Source organism: Notolepis coatsorum (genome assembly GCF_963971535.1).
Source record: "Notolepis coatsorum genome assembly, chromosome: 5".
Taxonomy (NCBI): domain Eukaryota; kingdom Metazoa; phylum Chordata; class Actinopteri; order Aulopiformes; family Paralepididae; genus Notolepis; species Notolepis coatsorum.
Genome location: NC_140169.1, coordinates 106,188,682 through 106,210,828, shown reverse-complemented (window position 1 = coordinate 106,210,828; position 22,147 = coordinate 106,188,682). Strand labels below are relative to the sequence as shown.

General features: G+C 44.4%; 1 protein-coding gene across 1 annotated transcript in view; it reads right to left on the bottom strand.

The window, feature by feature from the left end:
- The window catches only part of ryr3 (ryanodine receptor 3), a gene marked incomplete at its 5' end in the record, with an annotated part of 238,000 nt that overhangs the window by 97,383 nt on the left and 118,470 nt on the right, over positions 1-22,147 (bottom strand). The window contains 8 exons of the mRNA XM_084314212.1: positions 578-698; positions 2,244-2,343; positions 5,716-5,899; positions 5,994-6,129; positions 8,117-8,220; positions 12,250-12,382; positions 16,991-17,105; positions 19,621-19,894. Coding sequence (XP_084170338.1) covers positions 578-698; positions 2,244-2,343; positions 5,716-5,899; positions 5,994-6,129; positions 8,117-8,220; positions 12,250-12,382; positions 16,991-17,105; positions 19,621-19,894 — 1,167 coding nt within the window. The remainder of the gene's footprint in view (positions 1-577; positions 699-2,243; positions 2,344-5,715; positions 5,900-5,993; positions 6,130-8,116; positions 8,221-12,249; positions 12,383-16,990; positions 17,106-19,620; positions 19,895-22,147) is intronic.

The following is a 22,147-nucleotide window of genomic DNA, read 5'->3' as shown; positions in this document are numbered from 1 at the left end:
AAATGAAAACGATCTACTTGATTATGTACCGCCCTTCAGTGCCTGTTTCCCTTCACTAGGGATGGCAATAACCTGGGGCAACAGTGGCTCAGGAGGTGGAGCAGTCGTCTGGTAATCGGAAGGTTCTCAGTTCGATTCTGGCTCGGTTCCATAGCGTTCCAACATAGCGTTACTGTAGGTTATTTTTCTCAAGTACTGTACTTAGGAATCGTTTTTGTGTTTTGTGAGAAATGAGAGCTTTGTACTTTTGTACACAGTTCAAATGGAAGCATTGTTAGAGTATTGGTTCTTAAAGTGGGGCCCGCGGACCCCCAGGGGTCCTTGAGGGGGTACTGGGGAATTTTACTTTTACATTAGAACAATGAACGCATGTATACAAATGGCTATTCTGATTTCTCTGTTATATCCACACCTACAGACAGTTATACGTACAATTCTCAACTAAATCACATCTAACACCCCTGGTGTCAAACGGGGGTCTATGGCCTAATCGGCAGTCCTTGGCATGAAAATGTTCACGAGAACCATGGCTTTCGTCAATGCATACCAATGCCAGCTCACACCAGCACATCCATACCTTTATTGACCACCGGCATGCTGAGGGCTATGCTGATGACGCCCACCAGGTCGGTGGTTGGGACCAGGGAGCGCAGGATGGCACGGATACGCAGGGCCTCGCCCTTCCCCTTGTTGATCAGCTGCAAGAGACACAGAGCGGTTCAGCTGACACGTCACCGCGGTCACTCTATAAGAGGATCTCGTACACGTGAAAAGTTCATTGTGTGTCTCTTGATGAAACGTAGACAGCTTGTCGTCGTTCGATTGCTTGCCTGTTGCTAATCTGATCATGTTGATAGTTACTGTATAGAGTAAATATATTGATATATTACTGTCTTGCTTATAAACATACCGTGTTGGAGCCAATCAGCGATACCTGCTGAATCACGTGACTGAGTCGTCCCCTACCTGCGCAAGCTACGGTGCTAGAAAAGTACAACGGGGCTCTATGGAGAAACCATGGCACTCCCCTGACTAAAAGTAGTTCCAAAACGGAAACGGCTGGATATAATTTTGCCAAATCAGCATGGCTGTGAGTGTGTGTCTTTCACCGTTTACATATCTAGCTTTGGCATGGATTCATTGTTTAGATCACTAGCATGGCTAACAAATGCAAATATATTGTAGTCTGCCCCATTGTTCTGACTAGGATTACATTCCTTTTTGCCTCCTTGATGCGCACACACAGAGTCCAATGTGGACAATGAACCGGTCTATATGGTCACATTTGAATTAGCTACTGTAGTCGGCTACAAAGCTGCTTTGAGCCAACGAGTGGTGTTTTGAAACACACTGTAACTATGGAGAAAGATTAAACTGTTTTCCACATGAACCGCTAGCTAGGAAGACATGAACTACAATTCATCAAAGTGATCAAAACTGAGAATATTGAAAGAGCCGCACGTTTAAAAGCCGATCAGTCAAACGATGACTCTATATCTCAACGGCATCTCCACTCCAGCGATGACAGGTGTCTCCACAAGTGACATATGACGTTTTCATTTCCATGTCACAGTAAAGGTTCACTATTAAAGTGTCTCATATTTTATCTGAGGACATGGAGAGTGTGAGCAGTGACTGATTATTCCTTTTGATCCACTGGACTCATTTCATTGATCATTCAAAAACATGACCAAGCGGGCCTGTGTGTGTGTGTGTGTGTGTGTGTGTGTGTGTGTGTGTGTGTGTGTGTGTGTGTGTGTGTGTGTGTGTGTGTGTGTGTGTGTGTGTGTGTGTGTGTGTGTGTGTGTGTGTGTGTGTGTGTGTGTGTGTGTGTGTGTGTGTGTGTGTGTGTGTGTGTGTGTGTGTGTGTGTGTGTGTGTGTGTGTGTGTGTGTGTGTGTGTGTGTGTGTGTGTGTGTTTTGGAAATAGGATGTACCTTTGATTACAGTCTGGAAGAGGCATTTCTTACAAAGGTTTTAAAGTACCAACTGCTCAAGGATTCTATTACACAGCTTGGGTACAAATGTAAATAGCTGGTGTTTATATTTGGAAATCCTGCTCTATATCTGTGATAAGTGCCCGTTTGGAGGAGACGCTGCTTCCTGAATACATAGACTCAGACTGGATACATGAGATGTTTTGAGATTTCAAAGGTTTGTGCAATCTATTATTGTTTGTGTTCAAGGATCTTTGTCTAAATGTGAACACAAACATAAAGATATTAGAATGTGTGCGTGACTCACGTGCATCTCTGGGGCACAGCGTCCCAGCAGGTCGATGAGAGCAGAGTAGAAGGACATGATGGCGTTGCCCATGTGTATCACCTCTTCATCGTCCTCCGACCTGAGAGAGAGAGAGAGAGAGAGAGAGAGAGAGAGAGAGAGAGAGAGAGAGAGAGAGAGAGAGAGAGAGAGAGAGAGAGAGAGAGAGAGAGAGAGAGAGAGAGAGAGGGAGAGAGCAGTGTGAACGTCAAGGTGCAGGATAAAGACTGAGGTATGCCAGGCCCTGTTTAGTTGAATCTGGCTTTGTTGATGTATATGGTTGATTTACGTCTGTCTAGCTGCGAGAGTGTATATGTTCCATGTGCTTTATGGGACAAACTATATAACAATGTTGAAACTGTATTGGGTGCCATCCATTTTTCTTATCACAGAGAGGGAAACAAATAGGCCCTATGCTATTCTCTGGCTGTGTGCCAGCACTAGTACATTGTGTATACCTACTCCCCTCTTTCTGACAGTGAGGTAACTGCAGGTGTGGTGCACACTCTAGGAAATTGGAAAGCAGAGCATGTTATAAATCTCCACTGAAGCCATGAAAATGGTCAAATTAAATACTGGATGGAATGATCTATTATTATTCCGTGGCACTGGTAAGTTGCTCTGAATAGGATAAAATCCTGAAAGGTGAGTGTAAACGTCAATTCTACGAGACAACTTGAGCATATTCTCCATAGCCTGGGGGGTGATACGGTGGTAAGGAAGGTAGCTGGGATTCAAACACATCAGCATTCTGGTCACAACAAGCTTGTTCACTCTCCCGGCTCCCACTGCTGCTACTGTTGCTGTCTCCCACTTCAGATTCAGATTCAGATTCAGATTCCTTTATTGAGCCATTTGTGTAAAAACACATTGGTAATTGTTGCAGCAATACAGTGTATGCATTCTTTCTTTTTTCACAGTAAACAAACACCAACACAGACAAGAAACTAAAACAGTGCAGTGGGGGATTAATCAATAAATAAAATACATATATATATATATAAAGTGAAGTGTGCAGAGATCCAGTACGGACTAGTGCAGTGCAGTCAATGTCATTGTGCCAGTGTCACTTGGGGGCAGAGGGGGGGGGTACCGAGGGGGGGGGGGGGCCTGAGGCATTGATCAGCCTGGCGGCTGAGGGGAAGAAGCTCAGTCTGTGTCGAGCTTTCACAGCCTTTGGGATCCTCAGCCTTCTCCCAGAGGGGAGCAGGGTGAAGAGGCTGTGACCGGGGTGGGATGGGTCGGCCATGATCTTTCTCGCCCTCTTCAGCGCCCTGGAGTCGTGCAGGGACCTGAGGGAGGGCAGGGGACAGCCGATCACCCTCTCCGCGGAGCGAATCACCCGCTGCAGCTTGGCAAGATCTTTTGCCGCTGCAGCAGGGAACCAGGAGATGATGGAGTGGGTGAGGATGGACTCAATGATGGCCGTGTAGAATTGGGCCATCATGGTCCTCGGCAGTTTATATTTCTTCAACTGCCGGAGGAAGAACATCCTCCCCTGGGCCTTCTTGAGCAGGCCCGTGATGTTGAGGTCCCACTTCAAATCCCGGGAGATGGTCATGCCGAGGAATCTCGATCTCCCTCCTGTAGGCCGACTCGTCCCCCCTGGAGATGAGACCCACCAGGGTGGTGTCGTCAGCGAATTTCAGGAGTTTGACCGAGGGGTGTAGAGAGGCACAGCTGTTGGTGTACAGGGAGAACAGTAGTGGGGATAGAACGCAGCCCTGCGGGGAACCGGTGCTGGTGGACCTAGAGCTGGAAATGCTCTTCCCAAGCCTCACCCGCTGAGACCTGTTGGACAGGAAGTCGGTAATCCACCTGCGAGTGGAGGCCGGCACCTGCAGCAGGGATAGCTGGTGCTCCAGGATGGGTGGAAGGATGGTGTTGAAGGCCGAGCTGAAGTCCACAACAGGATCCTGACATAGTTGCCCGCGTAGTCCAGATGTTCCAGCGTGTAGTGCAGAGCCATGTTCACAGCATCCTCTGTGGATCTGTGGTAAGTCTTCAGTTTGTGTCCTTGCAAGGCTTTTGTTATGCAAAGTGTTCTTTTTGTATTCTAATAGTAACCCTCTGCCCATGGCCAAGAGGCTTTTTGCATTTTGCTAAGCAGAAATCAAAGAGTTGCGTTCTAAAAAGAACTAGAAAGCTGTGCTCAGTAGAGCACAAATCTCCACCAGGCGGCTAAAGGTTATGTTTAGGTTTTTCTAATGCTGATTATTAACATAAATGCTTGATAGAAAGGCAAGGTCTATGTTTGAACTGTTGAATGCTTGATAGAAAGGTAAGGTCTATGTTTGTACGGTTGAATGCTTGATAGAAAGGTAAGGTATTGCGTAATTTTCCCATAATCATTATTAATATAACACCAAATAAAGCTGTCAGGTTATGCATAGTTTTCCTTGTTTCATTTAGTCCTGCTTACTGACCATTGCGGTTTGACTGGTAGCTGAAGTTATGCCTTAAAAGCAAGTCTATTTTCACATGCAAAAGAAATTCTTGTATGGAAATGTGCCTTTATGATATAGGCCTTATCATCGCTGGAGACACTTGCTGGTCATCCTTCTAAAAACCCCACCCACCCACTATACACAGACTTGGCTGACAGGAGGAGCATGTTCAGTGCTAGGCTCACACTACCCAAATGCAGCACTGAACGGCACAGGAAGTCCTTCATTCCAACAGCCATCATACTATATAATGCATCACTGTGCCTCACTGCATCACTGAGCACAGAGCGGCAGCTCAATAGTGGCAGGAGGACGCGACTAGCGGCCTCCAGGCTCCACAACAGGGGGCAGCGATGGCTGCCAGACATTGATCTAGGTCTTATTGGAACCCAAGGAGGACAATACACTACCTAAAGCATACTGCACCTTGTGACACTGAATACTGGAATAATATATATTTCATATTTCATTTAGTTAGATTTAAATTATAATTATATTGACCAAATTGTTTACCCCATGCTCAGTATGCTCAGTATATTCTTACTGTATTTATTTCTGTATATTTTATTTCATTTCATTTTATCCTATTTTATTTTACTCTACTCTTATCCTAGGCAACTTGATTTGATTTGTGTTATTATTCTAATTTGTGACCTGTCCTGTCTAAATGTTTAAATGTTGAGCGATTTTCAGTGTCTAATTTCCCACGGGATAATAGAAGTATTTCTATTCTATTCTATTCTATTCTATTCTATTCTATTCTATTCTATTGCTTGGAAATATCAGACCACAAAAGGTATACATTAATTCAAATAAAATAGTTGAATAGTTGAAAAATATTCAAAAACACAGCTAACATTAGGCTGATCTGCCCAGTAGTATGCAAGATTAGCCCAGACAGATTGTCATATATATATATTTTTTTATTTTAATTTGATATTGAACAATGACTATCAACGTGAAATAAAAGGTAGTAGGTAGTATTGTGTGGTGGTGCTACTACCCACCCAGAGGTGACTCCTTCCGGGGTGCTGGGCAGGTCCAGAGCTGGGTCCTCTGAAATGTTGATGGCCCCCTGCATGGCAGCCAACAGGCCCTGGCCTCCCTCTCCTCTCAGGGCCGGGCCGAAACACTCAGGGTGTCTGATCAGAAGCTTCACCACCAGGTTGGAGTTCTCCTCCACACTTTCACCTGGCACACACACACGACAATACACACTCATGCATGAATAATATACACAATACACAGTGAGGCCTATAGACCAGGTTGTACACACAGTACATACCATTACAGAAGACCACAAATCTCAGGAAGGACAGGTAGCGCTCTCCCTCTATCGGGTTCCAGCCCAGGTCAGGGTAGCCTTTAGCCACCAGCATGGCACAGCTCAGCAGACCACAAGCCGCCAGGTATGTCACCACCTACACACACACACACACACACACACACACACACACACACACACACACACACACACACACACGGACACACACACACACACACACACACACACACACACACACACACACATACACACACACACACACACACACACACACACACACACACACACGCGCACACGCACACAGTAAGCCATGCAGTTCCTTGGTTAATCGTCCTTCTGGGTATTAATGGTCCACTCTGTCATATCACTGTCAGTGTGTCAGCGACAGAGACAGCTTGACAGTATTTGCTGAGCCAGCTCACCGTATTCAACCTGCACAAAGTTGTACTTCATTTCTCAACTCTACAGCTCTGGCGGCTAGGTGGTGTAGTGGGCAAGGCGCTCGCCATCAACGCTGGAGACGCTGGGTTCGAATCCAGCTCTCGGCGTTGCTATCAGCTTGGCTGGTCGTTCATACTAACGCAATTGGCAGTGTTAGGGGTGGGAAAGCTGATGGGTGGGTCCTGGGCGTTGTGGACAGCGACCCCTACAGTTCGTTCGGGGCGCCTGCACAGCGAGGGTAGGATCTGGAGGGAGGTAGTGTGACCTTCCACACGTTACACTCTCCCGGTGAGAATCTGCGCTGCCAGGCTGGCTGCCGGCTGGCTGCACATGCGTCGGAGGAAAGCATGTGACAGTCTCCGGCCTCCCAGGACCAACAGTAGGGGGGAGTGCGCAACAACCAGGAAGGGGGGTTGGGAATTGGCATAACGACTAAACAGTGGGATGGGAGGAAAAAGGAGGGAAAAAAAAGAATAAAAAGAAAATAACAAAAAAAAAACTCTACAGCTCTAACTAGATGGTTCTAGATGGTTCACTGTTTACTATACTGATGTCCAGACACGTTACAGATCAATATTTTTATATTTGTGAGTTCTTCACTAAACCTTGTATCCCGATTTATTTGAATCTTCTTTAATTAACAGCTGACATTCTTCCAATTATATAAAATGTTGTATATATCTTTTTTGCAAGCCAAGCCAATGCCACATTTATAATACACAGTGACACATAAAATAAATACATAGCCATTAATCAACAATTGAATAATCAAAATCAAGCAGGCAGAAACACATAAGACGAGGATAAGATGAGGATGGGATAGTCAGAAAAGCTTAAAGAAAAACACTGGGAGGCAGTCTCATATAATAACGCTATGGAGACAAATAGACACATAGCAAAGATAAACAAAATAACTCCCCTAGATGTTGGGGTTGTTAGCTAACGCATTACTGCTAGTCTGTCGCAACGGTTACTTAGGGTTACTGCAGCGTTACTGCAGCGCATTTGAGCAATCTAATTATATTATATTCTGTATTATTCCATACGACAGTAATAATAATAATAATAATAGGGCGGCCGGGTGGTGCAGCGGTCTAAGCGTCTGCCCACCACCACAGAGACAGTGGGATCGAATCCAGCTGTGGTGCTTCCGGGTTGGCCGACCGTCCATACTAACACAATTGGCAGTGTTAGAGGGTGGGGAAACCCGGCGTGGGTGGGTCCTGGTCGTTGTAAAACAGCGACTCCTACAGATCGGTCGGGGCACCTGCACAGCGAGGTCGGATCCTGGGGGAGGTAGTGTCCTCCACACGTTACACTCCCCCAGTGAGAATCCGCGCTGCCAGGTGAAAAGAAGTGGGGATTGGCTAGACATGTGTCGGAGGAAGCATGTGATAGTCTCCGCCCTCCCAGACCGACGGTAGGGGGCAGAGCATGCAACGACCAGGTAGGGGATTGGGAATTGGCATAACGACTAACATTGGGATGGGAGAAAAACGGAAAAAGAAAGGGGGGAAAAGAGAAAGTAAAAAAATAAAAAATAATAATAATAACTTTATTTGTATAGCACATTTCATACAGAAATTGCAGTTCAAAGTGCTTCACAACAGTAAAAAATAGAAAAAAAAGAGGTAGCTAAATTGATTCAGTTAAAAAATAGGCTAAAAATAACAGTAATGAACCTTCTCCAGGTCGGGCTCCTCCAGGGCCAGAGCGAGCCCGTTGTTGTCCATCACTGAAGAGGCTGCTACGTCCAGGGGAGTGGAGCCCCTCATGGCTTCTGAAGCTGTAGACACACACACACACACACACACACACACACACACACATTTGGTTCCACAAATTATATTGCATAAACAGGGAATTAAATATATCGGGGCCAAGCAGCACTGAACACTTAAGGGCACCTCCTTCTCCACACGTGTAAGCTGCCACACACAGTCACCAATAAGCTAATTTCCCAATAGTCCTTGAGCACTATGCCCCCTACAAACAGCAGGGGGCAGTCTTTCTACATCTGCAGAACATCCAACCATCTGATACCATGTCCTCCCCACATTGAAATACTGTACAAGGCTGTGACAGTTTGTCAATCGCAGTCAATTTATAATCACTGGATTACTAATGACTGTTCTTATCTACACTAATACAGCGTGTGGATTAAAGACAATGAATAATGGTTCATTTGAAAACTGGGCAATTGTTTCCAGTATTTGCTTCTTTTAAAAGGGGACCTATCGTGAAAATGGCCTTTTCCTGTTTTTCTTTTTCACTTTTTTTCCCTTACAGAATGAGGGGTTGTCCCAACACTGAGAACATTTTAAATATGTACATTGTGTGTTTTCTGTAGTTCAACTGTGACAAGAACCTTCACTCTTGAAATGAGACATTCAGAATTGCAGCCACAATGGCCGTAGTTAGTAAGACTGCATACGTACGTGCATGTGAAGAGATCTTGATAAAATGGCAGCTCGCTTGTAAATCTTCTCTTTTCTACCTAAAGTTTAACCTAAAAGATGTTTCTGACGGTAATCCTCCTTTGGTCATCCTCAGACGGGTTCACCAGCGGAGATTCCAATCATCCCGGCCCTCCATACATCCGGCCAGTTCCGTAGAGCTCTCCTCAGTACTGTATGTCCACGCATGTTGCCGTGGGACGTCCTCTTGGTCGGTGCCCGTGTGTTGACTCCCAGAGCACTAGCTTGCTAGCCGGAAGGTCCTGGTGTCGGTGGCAGTGAGCTGCAAGTTTCATCCTCCTGGATGCCACCTTGTCGCTCAGCTTTGGTAGTCCCCCGTACAGATCCTTGTTGGTTACATGATCGTCCTGGTGGATGTTCAGCACCACATGCAGCATTCTGGTGTAGCATCCGTCCAGAGACTTCTGCAGGGTGGGCTTCAGGGTCCATGATTCGCAGCCATAGAGGAGTACAGACTCCACGGTTGCTTGGAAGAAGCTAATTTTGATGTGTCGGGGAGACTGGATTTCCACATGCTATTCATGCCAGTCAGGGCCCTCCATGCCAGTGCCTCCCTCGCCTTAAACTCCTGCTCTGTTGAGTTGACCCAGGAACCCAGGTATTTGAAGTCGCTGACCTCTGCCAGAGCATTTCCTCCTGCTGTGTTGAGAGATGGATGGTCCAGGGGGATGTTATAAGTGATGACCTCAGTCTTCTTTGCATTCAGCCTGAGGCCTACCCTGGTGCATTCTGCCTCCACTCTGTTCAAGAGCTCCTGAGCTTGCTCCACACGGTCAGACATCAGGCAGATGTCATCTGCATAATCCAGGACTGTAGTCTGCCAAGTAATGCTATGCTATTGCTGTATCTTGAGTGTGAACAGGACTAAAACAGAGAGGCTGCTAGATTGCATAATCTGAGTGGGGAGTTATTTCAGCAAAAAGCTTAAAAGACATGTTTAGGGGACCTCCAAGATCTATATTAATTGCTTAAAAGGACTAGAATATGTTCCCTTTAAGTTATTTGCAAATATTGATAGGGCTTGTGTTGTTGACCAGTTACAGCATTCCTACTGCAGAAAACCCCTCTCGCCGAGGTCCACAATTCTGATCGAGGACAGATTATGTGGAGTCTCCATCCCACTGTCTATCACTGTTTACACACATTATTTCTTTTTCTTTTATTCGTGTTCTCTCGGAATTCTATCCCCGAATTCCATAGCTTTCAATGTCTAATAGCTGTTGTGACATCATCATTGGAATGTTCAGTACTCAAAAATCCCATCTCACATGCTAGATCGTACGCCTGACATTTAAATACAAATGTTTACACATTCGCCAACAACAGAAAACAAGAGATAATGTCTCTCGACGTCACAACCCCCGGCAACATTCTTCTCTATCTATCTAGCCTAATTGAGGTATGGAAAACAAATCATGGATATTAAATCAACAGCTATGAAAAGGTCTCTGGAGCTGTTAATAAGTTGGGATAAGGAGCTGTGATGATGAGCAGAGACTGTTAAGTATCTTCTTTCACAGTTGTTCCCAGTGGCAGCAGGAGCCGTTCCTCTCACAGCCAGAACCCAGTGTGAGTCATCACTCAATGTCCTGCATGCCTAAATACCCTCCATTCCCTCACTCGCTCTGTCTCTCTTACTGTCAAACTACATGTCTCTCTATCACTGCTCTCCATAACCTCTCTCTCTCTCTCTCTCTCTCTCTCTCTCTCTCTCTCTCCCTCTCTCCCTCTCCCTCTCTCTCTCTCTCTCTCTCTCTCTCTCTCTCTCTCTCTCTCTCTCTCTCTCTCTCTCTCTCTCTCTCTCTCTCTCTCTCTCTCTCTCTCTCTCTCTCAATCTCCCACCAGCTCTCAATCTTAACTCCTTTCCATTTGCCTCCCCCCTCTCTCTCTCCCTGCCAAACTACAAGTCTCTTTATCACTGTTCTCTATCCCTGTGTGCTCTCTCTCAATCTTCCTCCAGCTCAATCTTAACAGGTTTTCTATCTGCCTCTCTCTCTCCCTCCCCTCAGTATCTCCCTTCATCTCTCAGGTCGTTCTCTCTCTCCATTTCACTCTCTCTCTCCCCTCGGTCTCTCCCTTCATCTCACAGGTCGTTATCTCTCTCCATTTCACTCTCTCTCTCCCCTCGGTCTCTCCCATCATCTCTCAGGTCGTTATCTCTCTCCATTTCACTCTCTCTCTCCCCTCGGTCTCTCCCATCATCTCACAGGTCGTTCTCTCTCTCCATTTCACTCTCTCTCTCCCCTCGGTCTCTCCCATCATCTCTCAGGTCGTTCTCTCTCTTCATTTCACTCTCTCTCTCCCCTCGGTATCTCCCTTCATCTCACAGGTCATTATCTCTCTCCATTTCACTCTCTCTCTCTCCCCTCGGTCTCTCCCTTCATCTCACAGGTCGTTCTCTCTCTCCATTTCACTCTCTATCTCCCCTCGGTCTCTCCCTTCATCTCACAGGTCGTTCTCTCTCTCCATTTCACTCTCTCTCTCCCCTCGGTCTCTCCCTTCATCTCACAGGTCGTTCTCTCTCTCCATTTCACTCTCTCTCTCCCCTCGGTCTCTCCCTTCATCTCGCAGGTCATTCTCTCTCTCCATTTCACTCTCTCTCTCCATTTAACTCTCTCTCTCTACCCTCGGTCTCTCCATTAATCTCCCTGGTCATTATCTTTCTCCATTTCACTATCACTACCCCTCCATCTTCTCCTCCTCTTTTATCCGTTATTCTGAGGCCTTTCCCTCGCTCCCTCCCAGGTTCTCTTCCATTCTGTCTGTAGCTTCACCAGTTAGCACCAGTTAGTCTCTCTCTCTCTCTCTCTCTCTCTCTCTCTCTCTCTCTCTCTCTCTCTCTCTCTCTCTCTCTCTCTCTCTCTCTCTCTCTCTCTCTCTCTCTCTCTCTCTCTCTCTCTCTCTCTCATTCATTGTTGCACTTTACTGCTACTTGCACTCTGGCTGGATGCCTACTGTATTTTGTTAGACTTGTACTGTAGAATGACAATAAATTGAATTAAATCCAAATTTAGATTTTTCTCTCTCTGTGTTTAGAGATTTAAAGATAACCTTTCAGTTAAACATAAGTACATTCTGACAGATGTAATGTAATAAACATAATGAAATTATATTATATATCACCAAGTGGAATATAATGCGTGGGGGCGATTGTGCTATTGCCTGGGGCTATTACCCACCGGCTGCATCTGCGAATGTGAGCGCTTGTGTGTGTGTGTGTGTGTGTGTGTGTGTGTGTGTGTGTGTGTGTGTGTGTGTGTGTGTGTGTGTGTGTGTGTGTGTGTGTGTGTGTGTGTGTGTGTGTGTGTGTGTGTGTGTGATATGTTGTCATAACCCACCCAGGCCGACGCTGCTGTTCTCCAGCAGGTAGCCGAGGTGGTCGAACATGGCCTTCTGGTTCTGCCGGCTGATACGACAGAAGTAGCACAGGAAGCGACAGCAGCTGGCCACCATCTTAGGGAACGCTATCTCCTGTGAAGGGAGAACGGGAAGCACGGATGTACAAATTTATGTGAATCAAAGCAGATGGTCGGAATACATTTTGGTTACATTGTTAGTATTATATAGTATGTTTGTTTGTGGACAATATCCCGACCAGTAGAACTTGCTATTTTCCCAAGGTGCAAAAATATATAATCTTTTTGCGTAGGCCATAAACAATGATATAGTTATATCCATATACAACTCACACATCTCATAAAACGATGCAACAGAGGGTCATCTTTTTGTTTAGTTAATTTGCTGCTTGTTTTAATTTGTCTAAATGGAGGGATTTGCCGTCAAGCACATGCAAAGAGATTGAATTCACATATTTTCTCAACAGGTTTTTACTTTCATACAGACACCCTTTCCAACCTGTAGAGTTGTGACCAAACGCAGGACAGCATGCACATTTTGCAGGACAGTAAAGTAATACTGAATACAATATGTAAGAATAAGGTTTACACAATGTATAAAGCATCTGATCTAAATATAAGCATTTAGATTAAGTAACTAATTTAATTTCTTAAAAGCACAGTAGGCTAAGTAGATCAAACAGGCCAAATGGCTAAGCAGCACAAACACTAAGAACATAAATTGTAGGCTGATAGAAATTATGTCTTCATAGTTGTTACTGGGCACTTAACACCGGGACCCCAAAACACACATCAGAGACAACGTTTTCAGCACCACGGAGAGTGCAGTGTGCCATATTGGCCTTTTGAGGAATTTACATTTTCCTCCTGGATGTTTATAAAACTCTTGGAGTGTCAGAGAGAAATGAGCTTTGAGCTGATCCCGCTCTTCACAAGATCCACGCTGCATCAGACACACCGTCAGAGCACCTCTTCAGCTGTAGCGCAGAGGCCAGTGAAACTGAAATTGCCGGGCTGTACTCAAACTGCGGCTAACAACACAGGTCACATTAACTTCTTGGAGAGAGGAGGTGCTAGCAAGCAGGGAGACGCTGGCTGCTGACATTTCATGTATTTGCCAAAGCTAGAATGAATGATAAATCGTATCACACCGGTGAAAAGAATTAGGGACATGCAGGGGTGTAAAGTACTTGAGTAATTGTACTTCGTTACAAGTACTGTTTTTTGGGGATTTGTACTTTACTCGAGTATTATTAGGTTTGTATACAGTACCTACTTTTACTCAATTACATTTCAGAGATTTTTTTTTTTACTTTTTACTCCTTACATTTAAAATGTACGAAGTACAAATCTCGCAGGTCCAACCATTTTAATTAGTACTATATTTGTTTCTCTGGCCGAATTTACGTTAAGGTTATTAATCCTGCGGCTGCACTTTATTTAAAAACAGCCAATAAAATCCCCATCAATGGAAAATGAACCCGCCCATACCCATGCTGATTGGTCCTTGTGCAAGACTAGAAAGCGGGGATCTTTGATTAAACACCTGCTATCAGAAGAATAGACAGTTAGAAAAAAAGTTTTTACTTTTACTTTTTAGTACTTAAGTACATTTAAAAATAGAAACTTTTTGACTTTTACTCAAGTGTGTTTTTAACCAGATACTCTGATTTTTACTTGAGTACGATTTTGAGACGGCATCAAGTGCTCACTCTACTCTACTAAACCCAGAGGATACAACGGTATCCTAGATTCTGGCCCTATATGGTAGAACATTCATAATTAGCTAAAGTTGAAACTCAACACTGGTCCCAGACCACATGATATCGTAAGAACCCATAAAAAGACAATGTTACAAGCTAATCAGATTGTAGATATTGTAAACTCACACACCCATACAAGCTGCTGATATCTGCCAGATGGCTACTGTGAGTGACTTGTGCAGATCCGGTGGCTGCAAACAGGGCTGGAATTTATGTAACTGACCATGTGGTCATATAGCCAGAGTCAGTTAGATATGAGGCCTGACTGGCTGGTGTCTATCTGTCTGTCTAGGGTTCAGATTTACGCGTTGGCACCGTTAGTAGCGTAAAATCAGAGCCTTCTCTTCCAGTCTGTGCAGTGCCCAAGAAGGACTGGTGTGAGAGGCCTACCCCCTACGCCTATCTTGCCACCCCTCTGTGTCCTCATAACACTCGTTATATGTCTCTGGGTATTAGGTTGTGTTGATCTTGGGTACGATCTGTATGTACATGTAAGTCATGGGGAATAGCTGTACAGTATGATGAGGCGGGTGATCTGAATATCTGGTGGCATACGAGGACAGAGGGATAGTGTGTTTGAGAGGTTGAAGAGAACACTAAAATGGCTGCCAGAAGCCATGTGGCGACAAGGCCATAGTAATACTGGGACACAGTGAGCCCGAGTTTCACTACTGATTGATTATGACCTACAACTCCCTTTGTCCCTCTGCAGTACAGAACTAGAACGGTGCACTCAGTAGTCACAAATCTCCACTGGCCTACACATTAGGTGGGTCTGGGGCAAACAGAGACCAATGATCTCCAGATCTCCCTGCAGTATTCCTATTACACTATTACATTAGCACACTATTACAATAGCACACCATCACACACTATTACACTAACATTGACCAGACGTGGAAAAGTGCCACTGAGCTCATTCAGAACCTTCTTGAGATCAGGTGTACTAAAAATCTAAGCAAATTAATAAAGGGTAGATGATTTACAGGGGGTTTTGTAGATACAGTACTGAATTTTGCCATCCGGACACATGCAATTGGAAATATGAATATAGAATATAGAATATCAGACCTATAAATTACTTTATTATGGCCAAGTCATGCATCTATAAATCTGGATTTAGTCATACCAGGTGCCTGTTACAGGGCAGCAAAGACCGTGAATGAAATCTGTAAGTACAGTTACTTTTGTATAATGTCCATAGCTCCGCCATTTTTCACCAGATTGCGACAATATACCTTGTATTTTATGGAAAAATAACGTCAATATAATTGTTTCACGTCAGCTGGCTGCAGCTTTGACAGCGGCTGGTGTGAGCTGGGTAGTGTAGTTTTATGAAATTCCGCCGTCCATCTAAGGACTACAACGATTTCATGACGGTGTAATTTCCTCGCGTCTAAATCATCTGGTTTCCAATGCAGAGATTTTTATAAACTCATATTTCTCTAATAACACTTAAAAGCATTGGTAAACAAAGGTAGTGCTGTAAAGATACACTTTGATTGCTGTTTTGATAGGGTTAGGGTCTTTACGCTTGGCTACATTTGAAAAATAAATGCAACATTAATTAATATGGACTGTATTGATGATGTTGTGGTGTCACATTGAGGGAGTCTCTCACTCCAGAGTTGAAGGGTCACGGGGGAGGAGATATAGGAGAGTAGTAGGTGTGTGTAAGGTGGTGGTTTTTGTCAATGAATAAAGTAGGAAGTAACCTGAAGGATCTGTCACGCTGATTATTGCATCGCCTCTTCCATCGACTTCTACAACGTGAAATAAATCTCAACCCGGTACCGGGCCGATCGGGCTTAAACTATTGCACTAGCTCACTAGTACACTATTATACACTATTATTACATGGCGTTTTAACATTCGCCGAAATGCTTGATTGTGATTGGTCCCTGACAGCAGTGAATTATTTTTCGCTAACTGACCGCTGCCATGGGCAACGCGCAATAATCACCGGTGATTATTGGCAATAATGACCGCTGTTCGCAGCTGGAGCAATCAAGCCCACTGACACACACTGCATCAGTGCAATCAGTCCACACACCTGCCGGCTGCCGGCGATAATAATAACTTTATTTGGGCTGACAGCGGACGGAGCCACAGAACAACTTCGTCTGCATTTGATCTCGTCTTGTCGATGGTGTAAAATGAATTAGGTATATTGTTAGTAAGTTAGCCATGTAATAAGCGGGATAATGTGCTCTATACTCGGTCATTGTCGCAAAATAATTGACCTTCACTACGTTTAGAACACCTCGGCGAGGCACCGCGGTATTCTAAACTCCGTGTCGGTCAATTATTTTGCGACAATGACCTCGTAGCTATACATTATCCCTTACTTATACACTAGTACACTAGCACAAAGTACACTATTACACACTAGTACACTATGACACTATTGCACTATTATTACACACTAATACATTATTACATTATAACACACTATTACACTATGACACTATTACACACACTAGTACACTATTGCACTATTACACTATGCCCCTATTACACACTATTACACACTTACCATCTTGCATAGGTATACCAACTACAATAGATTCACTATGACATGTCCATGTTGTAAACAGGGGCCAGAGAGAGCTGATTCCTGGAGACTCTGAGCAGAGAACCTGTGTAGTGTCACTCTCTTGTGTCCAAAAGGTGTAACTTTTTTTTTTGTGTTTCAATGGACAATAACGTAAATTAATTCAAATAAAATAATTGTCGTTGATCGATGTGAAAGATATTCCAGTATTCACGTCCACAGCCTGCTGTGAGCTTAGCTACGGACACACAGACAACCAATGACACGATCTCTCACCAGGCGGAGATAACAATGTGCACTCCAATTATCTGCAGTACACGATGCCCTGCCCTTTATTTATTAATTCAACTAAGTTAAAAACAAATTGAAGGACACATTTTGAAAGTCTCAAGAAAGTCTGTCCTACCTGTGTCTTGTCTCCCCCCAGCACGTTGACCATGACCTCCATGACGGTCTCGTGCATCCCCAGAACCCTCATTAGGTTGGGGTGCTGGTAGAACACCTTGTTGTTCATGATGTCACTGGAGAAATGGCCAAGTCCAAGGTGTTAAGTGTTAAAATTAAAAACTTTAACAAGTAACAGTTATTTTAACATAAGACCATTTGGTGGACACTTACTTATATCCAAAGTACTTTATTTGGCCTTATGTGTCTTGCCTAGTAATACTAGCATCATGTACAAGGTGTTCAGCATAAGTTACACCTGTAAACCCACATCCATGCTTCCTACTGTATGCACACATTTACAGTATGTATTTGTGGTGGCTCACACCTCAATATCAGACAGACCCACCACAAATAGATTTCCCTTTTTTTTTTAATCCACTTTTTCTCCTTATTTTCTATTTTTCTCCCATCCCAATTTCGTAATTCCAATTCTCCCCTCCCCTGTCTTGAACGTTGCTAGACTATGCCTCCCACTGGTCGGCTGTAGTGAGGATAGAAGCCTTGCATCACGTGTCCCCTCCGCGTCTATCCGAAGCCCAAACAATTCATGCTTCCGCGTTCGAGTTTTGCGCTCTGATTGGTCACTGACCTACGCTAGTTACGCCCCTCTTATCTACGCCAGTTATGCACGCCCAACTCTACTAACAGCCTGCAGCCTGCTCGCTAGTTCTGCCTCTACTAACAGCCTGCATTATCCAATTCATATCAATCGAAATAACGTATTGTTTTCATCTCTCTATATTAACGGCTCGCTAGTTCTGCCTCTACTAACAGCCTGCATTATCCAATTCATATCAATCGAAATAACGTATTGTTTTCATCTCTCTATATTAACGTGATTCCATCAACACAACATACATTTTCAAAACACGACAAGACAGTTCCACTTCCCACGGTTCTCGGCATTTATTCTACCGGTAGTGCGATAGTTGTTGCCACGGTATTGGGTCTTTGGGTGAATACTTCATTGGCGGGGAAGAAGAACACTGATAGCGGTGTGTGGACCGTCCTGCGAGCCCCAGACCACCGCCCCGCGAGCCCCAGACCACCGCCCCGCGAGCCCCAGGCCACCGTCCCGCGACGGTGGTCTGGGGCTCGCGGGACGGTGGTCTGGGGCTCGCAGGACGGTCCACACACCGCTATCAGTGTTCTTCTTCCCCGCCAATGAAGTATTCACCCAAAGACCCAATACCGTGGCAACAACTACCGCACTACCGGTAGAATAAGTGCCGAGAACCGTGGGAAGTGATGCAAACTGTCTTGTGTTTTGAACATTTATGTTGTGTTGATGGAATCACGTTAATATAGAGAGATGAAAACAATACGTTATTTCGATTGATATGAATTGGATAATGCAGGCTGTTAGTAGAGGCAGAACTAGCGAGCCGTTAATATAGAGAGATGAAAACAATACGTTATTTCGATTGATATGAATTGGATAATGCAGGCTGTTAGTAGAGGCAGAACTAGCGAGCCGTTAATTTAGAGAGATGAAAACAATACGTTATTTCGATTGATATGAATTGGATAATGCAGGCTGTTAGTAGAGGCAGAACTAGCGAGCAGGCTGCAGGGCGTGCAGAACTGGCGTAGATAACTGGCGTAGATAAGGGGGGCGTAACTAGCATAGGTCAGTGGCCAATCAGAGCGCAAAACTCGAACGCGGAAGCATGAATTGTTTGGGCTTCGAAATAGACGCGTCCCCTCCGGTACACGAGGAGGCAGCCTGTCGCATCTTTTCACCGCAACAGCTCGAACTCTCAGTGGCGAGGAGTAACGTGTGGGAGGCTCACGCTGCCACAGATACTTCCTGTTTCCGCCGTCACCCAACCGACCTGTAGGAGTCGCTGTCCACAACGTCCAATCCCCACCCACCGGCTTTCCCACCCTCTAACACTGCCAATTGTGTTAGTATGACGGCCGGCCAAGCCGGTAGCAACACCGAGAGCTGGGCTCGATACCAGCATCTCCTGCGTTAGTGGCGAGCGCCTTGCCCACTGCGCCACTCAGCCGCCTCACAAATAGATTTCCTAAGGTGATACAATAACATGTGTGGTATAAATACAGTCCTTTCTGCCACTCAGTTAAGTGTATCTTACTCTCCCAAACTACCATCACAAATAACCATAAAACCTGTGTGCAACTGTGACCTGGAAACCAAGCATCTAGCACCAAATGGGAATTCCCTCCAGCCAAGGGAAATGTCAGGCTTACTAAGCTTTAGACAGGTCTACTCTGCATGCTATACACACACACCTCTCAGGGAGTCAGGTGGTAGTCAGGGGGTAAACATCAATGAACGAATGGTCAGTTACAGTATACTGCACTCCACTGGGCTGTAACAGAATTAATCAGGTAGCCTACTTATACCATGTACCACTTACACTACCGTGATTACATACATTTGATTAGCATGGATGGCACCAGTGGGAATTGAACCCCTAACCATGTCAGTGTTTGTGCTATACTCTACTTATTGAGCTACACACGACTAGGGAAATACTGTATAACTGCAAATCCAAACAGTATATACATTCTATACGTTATTGGATGCAGTGCTGTTTGGTGCAGCAGATCAGAGAGCCTCACCCCAGTCCATCGATCATGAGCTTCTCCTCCTCTTTGCCCATGCGTACAGAGAGCAGGGAGCGGATCTGACCCAGGGAAGCCAGGAGGTTAATGGCGTCCTGCACCGACGCGGCGCTGATGGTATAGGTCTTCCTCATGGCCCGCAGCAGCTCTCCGATGCCGTCGTATTGCCTCCTCAGCAGGCTGAACATCACTCGGACCAGTTCCGGGTCCTGGATGCTGCACTCCTGAGCCCAGCTGGCCATGGTCTGGGAGATCAGCTCCTTCAGGTTGGCTGGAGAGGTCAGGGAACAAACACAGTTACAGCTGTCCATCCATACAGTTGAGGTGGAGAGTAGATAATTACTATAATTTATGTCTAGTAGTAAGGATGCACCGATACAGAATATTGGTACAAGATATCGGTCTGATACCAGGCTAAAAATAGATATCAGAGAATGTCCTCAGTACTAAAATCCAATACCTAGAAACATGTAACATGCTATAAGTCAATGCAAAGTCACTTGATTTGCTGCAATTTTAACACATACAGTAGAAGAGTGTTAAATATATCTAATGGAGAAAAATATTATATATCTCAATATTTTTTGTCCAACGACCCCCATACTGTCTATACTTTTCAGTAAAAGCAAACAGCAGATACTGACAGTTGAGTACTTGGAATCAGTAACGTCAGGGAAAATGTGGTATCAGTGCAGTGTATGTCACTCACAATGACAGTGATGAAGTGATGGTGACATCACATTAGTGTTCTGTTTGACTCTGTCTATTCTACTAGTGCAGTGCAGTGCAGTGCCCATTCTGAGTGGCCGTTCAGAGCGGGCAAATTGCTTGGCTCCCAGTATTGCTGCTTGCAGTGTGAGATGGAGAGAGAGAGCGAGAAAGAGAGAGAGAGAGAGAGATGGAGAGAGAGAGAGAGAGAGAGAGAGAGAGAGAGAGAGAGAGAGAGAGAGAGAGAGAGAGAGAGAGAGAGAGAGAGAGAGAGAGAGAGAGAGAGAGACCATTCCAGAGAACCACTCATCCGGTCGACTTCACAATGCACTCCCTGATCCTCAGCAAAATTATTATTTTTTTTTTTTTTTTTTTTTTTTTTACTTTTTTTTTTCACTACCTATCTTTGTGAAAGTGGTTTCTCAGCTCTGGTCTTTTTTTCACTACCTATCTTTGTGAAAGTGGTTTCTCAGCTCTGGTCCAGCTGAAGACAAAGCGGAGGAACAGATTGGACATTGAGCATGACCTCAGAGTTGCTTTGTCTACCATCACCCCAGACTTTGAGACTCTTGTCAGGAGCAAACATCATCCCCAGTTATCCCATTAGTCCCCTGCATGTTAAGTTAAGAAGTCTGCTAAGAAGGATATATTATTTATTATTATTTTATTTTATTGTGTTTTTAGTCCTTAGTTGCACTTTTGTTGCAACCCCAGTTATCCCATTAGTTCCCCCAAACGTAGGTCTGTTATGTTAAGCTAAGAAATCTGCTAAGAAGCATAATTATTTATTATTATTATTTAATTTCATTGGGTTTTTAGCCCTAGTTGCACTTTTGTTGCAACCCCAGTTATCCCATTAGTTCCCCCAAACTTAGGTCTGTTATGTTAAGCTAAGAAATCTGCTAAGAAGCATATTATTTATTATTATTTAATTTCATTGGGTTTTAGCCCTAGTTGCACTTTTGTTGCAAACTCAGTTATCCCATTAGTTCCCCCACATTTAGGTCTGTTATGTTAAGCTAAGAAATCTGCTAAGAAGCATATATTATTTATTATTCTTTTATTTTATTGGGTTTCTAGCAATAGTTGCACTTTTGTTGCACCTTTTTGTGTTTATTTCATGTTTTGAAAGATTGCGTATTACTGCATTTTTTTTTTACATAAATCATAGTGGTTCAACATTTTGGGTCGCGACTTAATGACTAAGGAAAATGTTGGGTCCCGAGGCTAGACCAGTTGAGAACCACTGGTCTAGGAGACCATACATCAGAGAAACATGAACGCCGCTACAGGGTTGCACAAGGCAGCTGTTTAGGTCCATTACTCTTTTCTCTCTATATGCTACCGCTCGGCGACATCATCAGAGAGTATGGTATAGATTTCCACAGCTATGCTGATGATACACAATTGTATATCCGCTGAACCAAATGATGCAACAGCCATAAACTCTATTACCAACTGCCTGTCAGCAATAAACGTTCTCAAATTGAATGAGGACAAAACTGAAGTCCTACGTGTTGGCCCCAAATAAAAAAAAATACGCTAATTTAATAATCTAGGAAGCTTAACCACTTGGATTAACCGGAGGTGACAAGTCTCTGTGTCATCCTGGACTCAGATTTGAACTTCAACGGCCATTTAAACAAAGTGACCAAAATAGATAAATCAAAATGATGCAGAGAAGCTAATTCATGCTTGTATATCTAGCCGACTAGACTACTGCAATGCACTATTCACTGGTCTGCCCAAGAAAACTACTAAAATACTCCAGCTCATTCAAAACTCTGCAGCTAGACTACTAACTAATACCAAAAGG